A 12,978-nucleotide genomic window follows, 5' to 3' on the forward strand; every position below is an offset into this window, starting at 1 on the left:
TGTGTAGTACAGGATGTTGCACTGTGACAGGACAGTGTGTGTAGCACAGGATGTTGCACTGACAGGGCAGTGTGTGTAGTACAGGATGTTGCACTGTGACAGGACAGTGTGTGTAGTACAGGATGTTGCAGTGTGACAGGACAGTGTGTAGTACAGGATGTTGCAGTTTGTGTAGTAAAGTATCAATAGTGTTGAAAATGTATTGTATTAATATATTGGATATTAATACGGAGCTTGTACTCTTTGCAAAGTGAGTGCATTTGTTTTGTTAATTTCAAATGTTTTACCATAACTTAAAAAAAAATCTCGTGCATTTGCAACAGCTTAAAGTTATTGTGTTTCTTGTTTTAGACACGTTCCCTGCTGAGTGTGTTTGAGGAAGATGCTGGCACCCTAACCGAATATACAAACCAGCTGCTGCAGGCCATGCAGAGGGTGTACGGTGCTCAGGTACATCTTGGTCACTACTCTGTCTTGTTGCTTTATATCGGTTTTCATGAGTAAGAATTGCTCGGCTGTAATTACCTGGAATTCCGTATCTCACCTCTTTCATGACTCGGTCACATTACAAGCTAATTACTGTGAAGGTGCGAAGGTAACTCATGACCTTTCTCTCCAAAAATAGGTTAACTTACTGTAAAGCGCACAGCAAATATGTGAGTTAAACCTCATCCAGCCACTCCCTTCAGAATTATACAGTGTACTGCCAGAGCCAGCCTGAGCCAAGTAGAAAACAAAGAACGAGGATACGCACTGCCAGTCACGACGGGAGCTGAGGGAAAGTACCCCTTGGCCTTTATACATTGTAAAGCAGAGTTCATGTTGGAATTAGATATATACTTGAAAAGGAGAAATTTTGGGGGCTTGGGGGGAAAGAACAGAATAAAACTCCCCCAAAACATTTCCCAATCCTTCCTTTATGATTTTCTTATTTTCTCACACAACTCCAAATTACAGGAAACTCTCGATTTACCGGCACCTAAATAACCGGAAATCTCTGTTAACCGGCAAAATTCAGGAGTAGGTTCAGGTAAGTTTTACTTCATATTCGTGGCCTGTTCCTGGATCTGTGGCCGGGTTCCTGCACCTGTTGCTAAGCAACAGGGACGCTTGGATCTTGTGGTCGGAGTTCCTGCACCCGTTGCTAAGCAACAGGGACGCTTGGATCTTCTGGTCGGAATTCCTACCCCTGTTGCTAAGCAACAGGGGAGCCTGGATTTGTTGCTGTGTACGGGGCTCTCGTACCTTTTAACTATACCTCTCTGTAATCTAGACTTTTTGATAAACCGGCACCACGCCGGCCCCCGTTGGTGCTGGATAAAAAAGAGTTTCCTGTTGTTTCCTTTTTTTGGTCCAATAGTTAATGCCGCTAAGTGCTCATTTCCTGCCATGGTAGCAGGTTTTGGTTCAAATTGGACCTACACTGTTCCTCAGTTCATACCAATCGAATGATTTTCAGGTGCTTCCTTTCTGCCAATGATACTCCTCCCTACAGTCCATTTTCCATTCCTCTTTTAAATATTTTAAAATCCAGTATGTGAAGCTTGTCCCCATCCTTCACCTTTAACCCCATGTCTGTCCATCTTGATCCTCATTCTTTCAGCCCATATATACAAATTTAGCAAGTGCTGTTACCCTCTGGGCACGAGGGACACAGCCCCTTTCTTGCCATGCTTGCATCAGTTGCTCTTTTGCTATCCCTGTATATAAAGCCTCACTGAGCTGTGCACTCCCATTATCAGCATACTCACAAGCCAGCTGCACATTTTTCTATTTAATACTAGTTCTTTGCCTTTCAAAAGTCTTTTTTAGAAGCTTTAATACTGCCATTATAATTAGCAAAGTTCTATTTAGTCAGCAGCACTTCTTCCTTGTACATTTGCCAAGTTTTCTTCTAACAGCGTATTGCCGCCTTACCTTCAAATCCTCTTGGTCACCTCAACCTTGGCATTGGTTTATTTGGCACCCAGTGTCAAAACTTGTATAAAGCGCTGCACACCTATTTCAGCTACCCACACCCAGGTCCAACTCCTACTGATCTTGAGCCATTTCCAGCATGGATGTTCGTGCAGAGATCAGTAACGTGATTCTTTGGGAATAGAGCTCTTTGAAGCCTCTCAATATGTAACTGGCTATGTACTCCTTGAATGCACAACAGCTGAGGAACCTGGAGCCCATTCTATATGTGTTTTGCGATCTCTTAGCCAATATGTGGAGGGTTTCACTTAACATGATTGTATCACTAGCTTCTGTGCTTTCACAGGCCATTGCCTTTTCCCGACAGCCATGACCATAAGCAGTTCACCAATACACGGCACCAAGCTCCCCCGCACGCCACAATCCGCACTCCCCCAGTTTCAACGATACACTTCTACATGTACAGTGTTGTGCAACTGAAGAATGGAGGGTTACTGGGAGACTGCTTCAGTTTGTGGGAAATTTGCTTTTGCTGTGCTCGAGCAGCACTCGATTCCTCTGAGATAGAAACATAGAAGATAGGAGCAGGAGTAGGCCATTCGGCCCCTCGAGCCTGCTCCGCCATTCAATGAGATCATGGCTGATCATCCAAATTCAGTACCCTGTCCCTGCCTTCTCCCCATATCCCTTGATCCCTTTAGCCTTGAGAAATATATCTAACTCCTTCTTGAATATATTTAATGAATTGGCCTCAACTGCCTTCTGTGGTAGAGAATTCCACAGGTTCACCACTCTCTGGGTGAAGAAATTCCTCCTCATCTCTGTCCTAAATGGCTTACCCCTTATCCTAGACTGTGACCCCTGGTTCTGGACTCCCCGCCATCGGGAACATCCTTCCTGCATCTAGTCTGTCCAGGCCTGACAGAATTTTATAGGTTTCGATGAGATCCCCTCTCATTCTTCTAAACTCCAGCGAGTATAAGCCCAATCGACCCAATCTCTCCTCATACGTCATTCCTGCCATCCCAGGTATCAGCCTGGTGAACCTTCGCTGCACTCCCTCCAAGGTAAGAACATCCTTCCTCAGATAAGGTGACCAAAACTGCACACAATACTCAAGGTGTGGTCTCACCAAGGCCCTGTACAACTGCAGCAAGACATCCTTGTTCCTGTACTCAAACCCTTTCGCTATGAAGGCCAACATACCATTTGCCTTCTTAACCGCCTGCTGCACCTGCATGCTTTCCTTCAGCGACTGGTGCACAAGGACACCCAGGTCTCGTTGCACTTCCCCTTCTCCCAATCTATTGCCATTCAAATAATAATCTTTTCTTTAACCATTGACATTGTCTTTTAGGCAATGTTATACAGATTTTTAAATAAACAGAATAAAATGGAAGCACATAAAATTAAATATACAAACATCATTGCAGTTTTCTTGCAACCTTGATAGCTACCAGAGCAAAGTACTCCTGACGAGGCATCAGCTGATCAAATGTATTTACAGCTATTACACATGCAGGGCTTTTAAAGATGCCCAATAAGGCCAACATTGATTTGTCAGTGGGGTTTGATTATGCACAGCCTACTACAAATAGCAGAACAATGACAAAGAACTTGAATTACCAATCATTTGAATTAAGAGTAAACTGTTTTTTTGTGCTGTGATTGGCATGAAAATGTATTTGTCCGTTTTATGCGAGGATCCCTCTGAAGTACAGCTGTGACTTGGGGCTTTCTGCTGGTCAGGAACAAAGGGTGCAATTTGCTTTGAGGCATTATATATGGAAAGAGCACCTGATGCAAACAATATAAAGTGTGTAAGGAACAGCACCCAGGGGTTTTCCCTGAAGGATGATGCAATTTCTTATTTGTATATGGAGTTGAATTATATTCATAGAATAATTAAGACCATACTTACATGTAATGTCATTAATGGTCATAACATAGTGACCAATTACAATGAATGCATAGTCTAAGGGAGCTCTGACTGATGGTTTGATCTTACGGATGGATCCGTTCCTGTTTTGGGTTGTTTTGATGGGTTTGCCTTCTGCACCAGTAAGATTGAGGGCTGGGGCTCTGGGGCACTGCACAAACCTCTGGCCAAATCACCCGAGAGCATTCTGTTGTATTGGTCTTTTAAACCTCCGAAAGTTCCTGATGTGCTAGCTTTCTGTCTTTGCAGAATGAAATGAGTATCGCAACACAGCAGCTGTCCAAACACCTTCTTGCATATGAGAAACAGGTGAGAACATGGTGGAGATTTTTATTCTAATCTTTCTTTCTCAGTTATTTTCTAAAGAGCTCAAGTTGTGCCATGAGGTCCACTGCAGTAAACTGCCTGAAGGACAGAAAAGCTCCTCATTTTTAAAATCTGGGAATTCAAACTAGTTGTTATCTCAACTCGTGTTGAATGGGTAATTCCACTAAGAGGCTGCTAACTGTAAAGCATGCTGAGGATGACTCATTGCAGAGCTGCTCAGCATTCCCTGGCACTTTAACAGTGGCTCTGCCTCTCCCCCCGATGTGCTGCTATTAGTGCTGCACTGTTCACTGCTCTCAAGCTGACACTGAGCGAGGGGCCACTCATCTGTTTGAAGTGCTGGGAAGCACTGTTCAGCATGCTGCTCAAATGAGTAGAAAAAATAGAAGTGGCTGCATTCCTCTTGTAGCGATAACGTAACGCCACATTGGAGACGAGGGGCTGAGCAGCTGATTACTCATCTGTTTAAAGCATCAGAGTGTGCAACAGCACTGCAAGTACGCACGGTGCACCTAGTCTAATGCCGCTTTCCTGCTCACTCCCCGCACCTTTAATGTTCCTCTTTCAAGCAACAAGTTCCCTTCATTCAACTGCCCTTTAGGATCACTGCTTTCTGGTATACTGATAATCATTTTTTTCTATTCATTGATGGGATGTGGGCGTCGCTGGCTAGGCCTGCATTTAGTGCCCATCCCTAATTGCCCTTGAGAAGATGGTGGTGAGCCGCCGCCTTGAACCGCTGCAGTCCATATGGTGTAGGTACACCCACAATGCTGTTAGGAAGGGAGTTCCAGGATTTTGGCCCAGCGACAGTGAAGGAACGGCGATACAGGTCCAAGTCAGGATGGTGTGTGGCTTGGAGGGGAACTTGTAGGTGGTGATGTTCCCATGCGTCTGCTGCCCTTGTCCTTCTAAGTGGTAGAGGTTGCGGGTTTGGGAGGTGCTGTTGAAGGAGCTTTGGCGAGTTGCTGCAGTGCATCTTGTAGATGGTACACAGTGCGCCGGTGGTGGAGGGAGTGAATGTTGAAGGTGGTGGATGGGGTGCCAATCAAGCGGGCTGCTTTATCCTGAATGGTGTCGAGCTTCTTGAGTGTTGTTGGAGCTGCACTCATCCAGGCAAGTGGTGAGTATTCCATCACACTCCTGACTTGTGCCTTGTAGATGGTGGAAAGGCTTTGGGGAATCAGGAGGTGAGACACTCGCCGCAGAATTCCCAGCCTCTGGCCTGCTCTTGTAACCACAGTATTTATATGGCTGGTCCAGTTCAGTTTCTGATCAATGGTAACCCCCAGGATGTTGATAGTGGGGGATTCAGCGATGGTAATGCCATTGAATGTCAAGGGGAGATGGTTAGAGTCTCGCTTGTTGGAGATGGTCATTGCCTGGCACTTGTGTGGTGCGAATGTTACTTGTCAGCCCAAGTCTGAATGTTGTCCAAGTCTTGCTGCATATGGACACGGACTGCGTCAGTATCTGCCGAGTCTCGAATGGTGCTGAATAGTGTGCAATCATCAGCGAACATCCCCACTTCTGACCTTATGATGGAGGGAAGGTCATTGATGAAACAGCTGAAGATGGTTGGGCCTAGGACACTGCCCTGAGGAACTCCTGCAGTGATGTCATGTGATTGAGATGAATGACCTCCAACAACCACAGCCAACTTCCTTTGTGCTAGGTATGATTCCAACCAATGGAGAGTTTTCCCCTTGATTCCCATTGACTTCAGTTTTGCTAGGGCTCCTTGATGCCACACTCAATCAAATGCTGCCTTGATGTCAAGGGCAGTCACTCTCACCTCACCTCTTGAGTTCAGCTCTTTTGTCCATGTTTGGACCAAGGCTGCAATGAGATCAGGAGCTGAGTGGCCCTGGCAGAACCCAAACTGGGCGTCAGTGAGCAGGTTATTGCTGAGTAAGTGCTGCTTGATAGCACTGTCGACGACACCTTCCATCACTTTGCTGATGATTGAGAGTAGACTGATGGGACAGTAATTGGCCGGGTCGGGTTTGTCCTGCTTTTTGTAGACAGGACATACTTGGGCAATTTTCCACATTGCCGGGTAGATGCCAGTGTTGTAGCTGTACTGGAACAGCTTGGCTAGGGGTGCAGCTAGTTCTGGAGCACAAGTCTTCAGTACTATTGCCGGAATGTTGTCAGGGCCCATAGCCTTTGCAGTATCCAGTGTCTTCAGCCATTTCTTGACATCACGTGGAGTGAATTGAATGGGCTGAAGACTGGCATCTGTGATGCTGGGGACCTCCGGAGGAGGCCGAGATGGATCATCCACTCGGCACTTCTGGCTGAAGATAGTTGCAAATGCTTCAGCCTTGTCTTTTGCACTCAACGTGCTGGGCTCCACCATCATTGAGGATGGGGATATTTTTGGAGCCTCCTCCTCCTGTTAACTGTTTAATTGTCCACCACCACTCACGACTGGATGTGGCAGGACTGCAGAGCTTTGATTTGATCCGATGGTTGTGAGATCGCTTAGCTCTGTCTATCGCATGTTGCTTCCGTTGTTTGGCATGCAAGTAGCCCTGTGTTGTAGCCTCACCAGGTTGCCTGTGGGCTACTGGTCAAATCGATTACTATCATCAGATTCCACTCTATTATTAAGCTAGGGTTTAGTCAACTGACATTTAACCAAATGCATTGTCTCCAGTCAGCAGGTGTGACTAAGTTAACTGCACAGTTAAACATTACCAAGTGAGGTGCACAAGCTGAAGCTGGGGTTTTATAGTAACTACCTACAGTTATAAGGTGCCCCGCCCCCGCAGGTGGCATGTATCGATAAAGTCTCCGTTTGAGAATCATTGTAGGGGATCCTGCTGAAATCTTTGCTCCAATCTGTTGATCAGTTTCTCAGCTGTTGTTTCTCATTACTGTTGGTGAGGGGGACAAATATGTTGGGTTCATTGTGGCTCTACCTTTCCACCAATTCATCCTTTGGATAAGTATTAAGGTTGTATAATAGTCTGGGCAGTATTCTCAACCATCACCCTTGTGACCATGAAGCCCCAGTGAGCAGAGTCGAGAGTTCAGTTTCTGAACACTGGTTGGCACCAGTGGTGTACTCGTGCCTGATGGGAGTGGAGTCCCCCCCATCGTATCTAGTCGGTCCTCTTTGTTGTGGACTGAGCGTCAGACTAACAACCTGCCCACATAAAACTGTCTTTGTTACGGAAACCACCCATCTACCGGATGTAAAACAGTGGAAGAGATGGGTTGTCTCATTCCCTTGACACAGGAGAAAGAAAAGGTGGCAATATAAGATACATCCATATTACTATCTTTTAAAGATTTCAATTTAACTACAATATATGTGTAGAGATTGGTGCGTTCACTTATGAGAAAAGGCATGTGTTTATACAGCACCCTATCCTGTCTGCACATACAATTGTCCAGTGACTGTTGTTTAGACAAATGCGGCAGCCAATTTGCACACAAGGTCCCACAAATAGCAATGAAATAAATTACCATTTATGATGTTGGTTGAGGGATAAATATTGGTCAGAGTTGGAGAACTCCCCAACTCTTCGAATAGTGCCATGGGATCTTTCACATCCACCCGAAAAGAGCAGACGGGGCCTCGGTTTAACGCCTTATCTGAAAGACAGCACCTCCGACAATGCACTCCTTCAGTACTGCACTGGGAATGTCAGCCTAAATTTTGCCATCGCTCCCATCAGGCACGGGTACCCCGCTCAGGTCTGTGTCCGCGCTGACCAACAAAGAGCTATCCAGCCTAATCCCACTTCCCAGCTCTTGGTCCGTAGCCCTGCAGGTTACAGCATCCCAAGTGCACATCCAAGTACTTTTTAAATGTGGTTAGGGTTCCTGCCTCTACCACCCTTTCAGGCAGTGAGTTCCAGACCCCCACAACCCTCTGGGTGAAGACATTTCCCCTCAAATCCCCTCTAAACCTTCCCCCAATTACTTTAAATCTGTGCCCCCTGGTTTTTGACCCCTCTGCTAAGGGAAATAGGTCCTTTCTAGCCACTTTATGCCCCTCATTATTTTTTACACCTCAATAAGGTCTCCCCTCAGCCTCCTCTGTTCCAAGGAAAACAGACCCAGCCTATCCAGTCTTTCCTCAGAGCGAAGATTCTCTACTCCCAGCAACATCCTTGTAAATCTCCTCTACCATAAAATTCCAGAGAAAGGAATTTAGAAAAACTCGTTAAGTATTTTTATTCCACGCCCTAATTTCAGTGCCCCAGCAAACTCAAATAAGCTTGCCTTGCTGAAGGCAATGTGTCACAGAGCCCCACAAAAGGCAGAGGTTTGTGCTGAGTCACTGGGAGTAGAAAGGCCACACTTGGCCTCGAGTACTGGGCTGGGGTGAGGAAAGTCAGCTAACATTCCCATTCCCTGTCCCTGACACCCACTTGTAACTGGGCAGAGGTGTACAGGTGAGGATGTGGATCGTGCTCAGTCAAATAGCCTGCTGACAAGACCATGTTTTCCCACCAGATCACTAATTCAGTGAACAAGTGGATGAGAGTACCAAGTGGGGAACAGCCTCTTATATCTGTGCCTACTTTTTCACTAAAATTAGTAATAGTAGGAAATCTATCCCCGTTATCTAGACTCACATGTAGAATGGCCAATTGGTCAAGGTACGGGAAGACATCTGGCACACCTGGAGCTGGACTCCAGCTGTTGATGCCTTCAGCAAAGGAGGGCAGAAGTCTGGAACAAAATCATTCAAATATCTGTGTATATCTAAATCTGAAATCTCTTCACTTTTTAGAATTTCGCCTTGAGCAAAGGGGACGATGAAGTGATTTCTACCCTCCAACGTTTTTCCATGGTTGTAGATGAGGTAATACATTCAAAATGATGCACTTACAACCTGTCGTGTACGGTAGTGTCGTATAACCTGTCGTGTACGGTAGTGTAGTGTAACCTGTCATGTACGGTAGTGTAGTGTAACCTGTCATGTACAGTAGTGTAGTATAACCAGTAGTGCAGTATAACCTGTCGTGTACAGTTGTGCAGTATAACCTGTCGTGTACGGTAGTGCAGTATAACCTGCCATGTACGGTAGTGCAGTATAACCTGCCGTGTACGGTAGTGCAGTATAACCTGCCGTGTACGGTAGTGCAGTATAACCTGCCGTGTACGGTAGTGCAGTATAACCTGCCGTGTACGGTAGTGCAGTATAACCTGCCGTGTACGGTAGTGCAGTATAACCTGCCGTGTACGGTAGTGCAGTATAACCTGCCGTGTACGGTAGTGCAGTATAACCTGTCGTGTACGGTAGTGCAGTATAACCTGTCGTGTACGGTAGTGCACTATAACCTGCCGTGTACGGTAGTGCAGTATAACCTGCCGTGTACGGTAGTGCAGTATAACCTGCCGTGTACGGTAGTGCAGTGTAACCTGTCGTGTATGGTAGTGCACAGTAGTGCAGTATAACCTGCCATGTACGGTAGTGCAGTATAACCTGCCATGTACGGTAGTGCAGTGTAACCTGTCGTGTACGGTAGTGCACAGTAGTGCAGTATAACCTGTCGTGTACGGTAGTGCAGTATAACCTGTCGTGTACGGTAGTGCACAGTAGTGCAGTATAACCTGTCGTGCACGGTAGTGCAGTATAACCTGTCGTGTACGGTAGTGCAGTATAACCTGTCGTGCACGGTAGTGCAGTATAACCTGTCGTGTACGGTAGTGCAGTATAACCTGTCGTGCACGGTAGTGCAGTATAACCTGTCGTGTACGGTAGTGCAGTATAACCTGTCGTGTACGGTAGTGCAGTATAACCTGTCGTGTACAGTAGTGTAGTATAACCTGTCGTGTACGGTAGTGTAGTATAACCTGTCGTGTACGGTAGTGCACTATAACCTGCCGTGTACGGTAGTGCAGTATAACCTGCCATGTACGGTAGTGCAGTATAACCTGCCGTGTACGGTAGTGCAGTGTAACCTGTCGTGTATGGTAGTGCACAGTAGTGCAGTATAACCTGTCGTGTACGGTAGTGCACAGTAGTGCAGTATAACCTGCCATGTACGGTAGTGCAGTATAACCTGCCATGTACGGTAGTGCAGTGTAACCTGTCGTGTACAGTAGTGCACAGTAGTGCAGTATAACCTGCCGTGTACAGTAGTGCAGTATAACCTGTCGTGTACGGTAGTGCAGTATAACCTGCCGTGTACGGTAGTGCAGTATAACCTGCCGTGTACGGTAGTGCAGTATAACCTGCCGTGTACGGTAGTGCAGTATAACCTGCCGTGTACGGTAGTGCACTATAACCTGCCGTGTACGGTAGTGCAGTATAACCTGTCGTGTACGGTAGTGCAGTATAACCTGCCGTGTACGGTAGTGCAGTATAACCTGCCGTGTACGGTAGTGCAGTATAACCTGCCGTGTACGGTAGTGCAGTATAACCTGCCGTGTACGGTAGTGCAGTATAACCTGCCGTGTACGGTAGTGCAGTATAACCTGCCGTGTACGGTAGTGCAGTATAACCTGCCGTGTATGGTAGTGCAGTATAACCTGCCGTGTACGGTAGTGCACAGTAGTGCAGTATAACCTGCCGTGTACGGTAGTGCAGTATAACCTGCCGTGTACGGTAGTGCAGTATAACCTGCCGTGTACGGTAGTGCAGTATAACCTGCCGTGTACGGTAGTGCACTATAACCTGCCGTGTACGGTAGTGCAGTATAACCTGCCGTGTACGGTAGTGCACTATAACCTGCCGTGTACGGTAGTGCACTATAACCTGCCGTGTACGGTAGTGCAGTATAACCTGTCGTGTACGGTAGTGCAGTATAACCTGCCGTGTACGGTAGTGCACTATAACCTGCCGTGTACGGTAGTGCAGTATAACCTGCCGTGTACGGTAGTGCAGTATAACCTGCCGTGTACGGTAGTGCACTATAACCTGCCGTGTACGGTAGTGCAGTATAACCTGTCGTGTACGGTAGTGCACTATAACCTGCCGTGTACGGTAGTGCAGTATAACCTGCCGTGTACGGTAGTGCAGTATAACCTGCCGTGTACGGTAGTGCAGTATAACCTGCCGTGTACGGTAGTGCAGTATAACCTGTCGTGTATGGTAGTGCAGTATAACCTGCCGTGTACGGTAGTGCACAGTAGTGCAGTATAACCTGCCGTGTACGGTAGTGCAGTATAACCTGCCGTGTACGGTAGTGCAGTATAACCTGCCGTGTACGGTAGTGCAGTATAACCTGCCGTGTACGGTAGTGCACTATAACCTGCCGTGTACGGTAGTGCACTATAACCTGTCGTGTACGGTAGTGCAGTATAACCTGCCGTGTACGGTAGTGCACTATAACCTGCCGTGTACGGTAGTGCAGTATAACCTGCCGTGTACGGTAGTGCAGTATAACCTGCCGTGTACGGTAGTGCAGTATAACCTGCCGTGTACGGTAGTGCAGTATAACCTGCCGTGTACGGTAGTGCAGTATAACCTGCCGTGTACGGTAGTGCACTATAACCTGCCGTGTACGGTAGTGCACTATAACCTGCCGTGTACGGTAGTGCAGTATAACCTGCCGTGTACGGTAGTGCAGTATAACCTGCCGTGTACGGTAGTGCACTATAACCTGCCGTGTACGGTAGTGCACTATAACCTGTCGTGTACGGTAGTGCACTATAACCTGTCGTGTACGGTAGTGCAGTATAACCTGTCGTGTACGGTAGTGCAGTATAACCTGCCGTGTACGGTAGTGCAGTGTAGCCTGCCGTGTACGGTAGTGCAGTATAACCTGCCGTGTACGGTAGTGCAGTGTAACCTGCCGTGTACGGTAGTGCAGTATAACCTGCCGTGTACGGTAGTGCAGTGTAACCTGCCGTGTACGGTAGTGCAGTATAACCTGTCGTGTACGGTAGTGCAGTATAACCTGCCGTGTACGGTAGTGCACTATAACCTGCCGTGTACGGTAGTGCAGTATAACCTGCCGTGTACGGTAGTGCAGTGTAACCTGCCGTGTACGGTAGTGCACAGTAGTGCAGTATAACCTGTCGTGTACGGTAGTGCAGTATAACCTGCCGTGTACGGTAGTGCAGTATAACCTGCCGTGTACGGTAGTGCAGTATAACCTGCCGTGTACGGTAGTGCAGTATAACCTGTCGTGTACGGTAGTGCAGTATAACCTGCCGTGTACGGTAGTGCACTATAACCTGCCGTGTACGGTAGTGCAGTATAACCTGCCGTGTACGGTAGTGCAGTGTAACCTGCCGTGTACGGTAGTGCACAGTAGTGCAGTATAACCTGTCGTGTACGGTAGTGCAGTATAACCTGCTGTGTACGGTAGTGCAGTATAACCTGCCGTGTACGGTAGTGCAGTATAACCTGCCGTGTACGGTAGTGCACTATAACCTGCCGTGTACGGTAGTGCAGTATAACCTGCCGTGTACGGTAGTGCAGTATAACCTGCCGTGTACGGTAGTGCACTATAACCTGCCGTGTACGGTAGTGCACTATAACCTGTCGTGTACGGTAGTGCACTATAACCTGTCGTGTACGGTAGTGCAGTATAACCTGCCGTGTACGGTAGTGCAGTATAACCTGCCGTGTACGGTAGTGCAGTATAACCTGCCGTGTACGGTAGTGCAGTATAACCTGCCGTGTACGGTAGTGCACTATAACCTGCCGTGTACGGTAGTGCAGTATAACCTGCCGTGTACGGTAGTGCAGTGTAACCTGCCGTGTACGGTAGTGCACAGTAGTGCAGTATAACCTGTCGTGTACGGTAGTGCAGTATAACCTGCTGTGTACGGTAGTGCAGTATAACCTGCCGTGTACGGTAGTGCAGTATAACCTGCCG

At 47.3% G+C, this 12,978-nt stretch overlaps 1 protein-coding gene across 4 annotated transcripts in view; it reads left to right on the forward strand.

The window, feature by feature from the left end:
* Window positions 1-351: 351 nt before the first annotated feature.
* The window catches only part of appl2 (adaptor protein, phosphotyrosine interaction, PH domain and leucine zipper containing 2), a 127,708-nt gene continuing 115,081 nt past the window's right edge, over window positions 352-12,978 (forward strand). For all 4 annotated transcript variants that reach the window (XM_086009817.1, XM_086009820.1, XM_086009819.1 and 1 more), the window contains exons 1-3: window positions 352-450; window positions 4,106-4,165; window positions 8,937-9,008. In XM_086009817.1, coding sequence (XP_085865943.1) covers window positions 427-450; window positions 4,106-4,165; window positions 8,937-9,008 — 156 coding nt within the window. In that variant the 5' untranslated portion in view covers window positions 352-426. The remainder of the gene's footprint in view (window positions 451-4,105; window positions 4,166-8,936; window positions 9,009-12,978) is intronic.

The sequence above is a fragment of the Somniosus microcephalus genome, chromosome 17, assembly GCF_052327205.1.
Source record: "Somniosus microcephalus isolate GS21.2 chromosome 17, FLI_Smic_1.0, whole genome shotgun sequence".
NCBI lineage: Eukaryota > Metazoa > Chordata > Chondrichthyes > Squaliformes > Somniosidae > Somniosus > Somniosus microcephalus.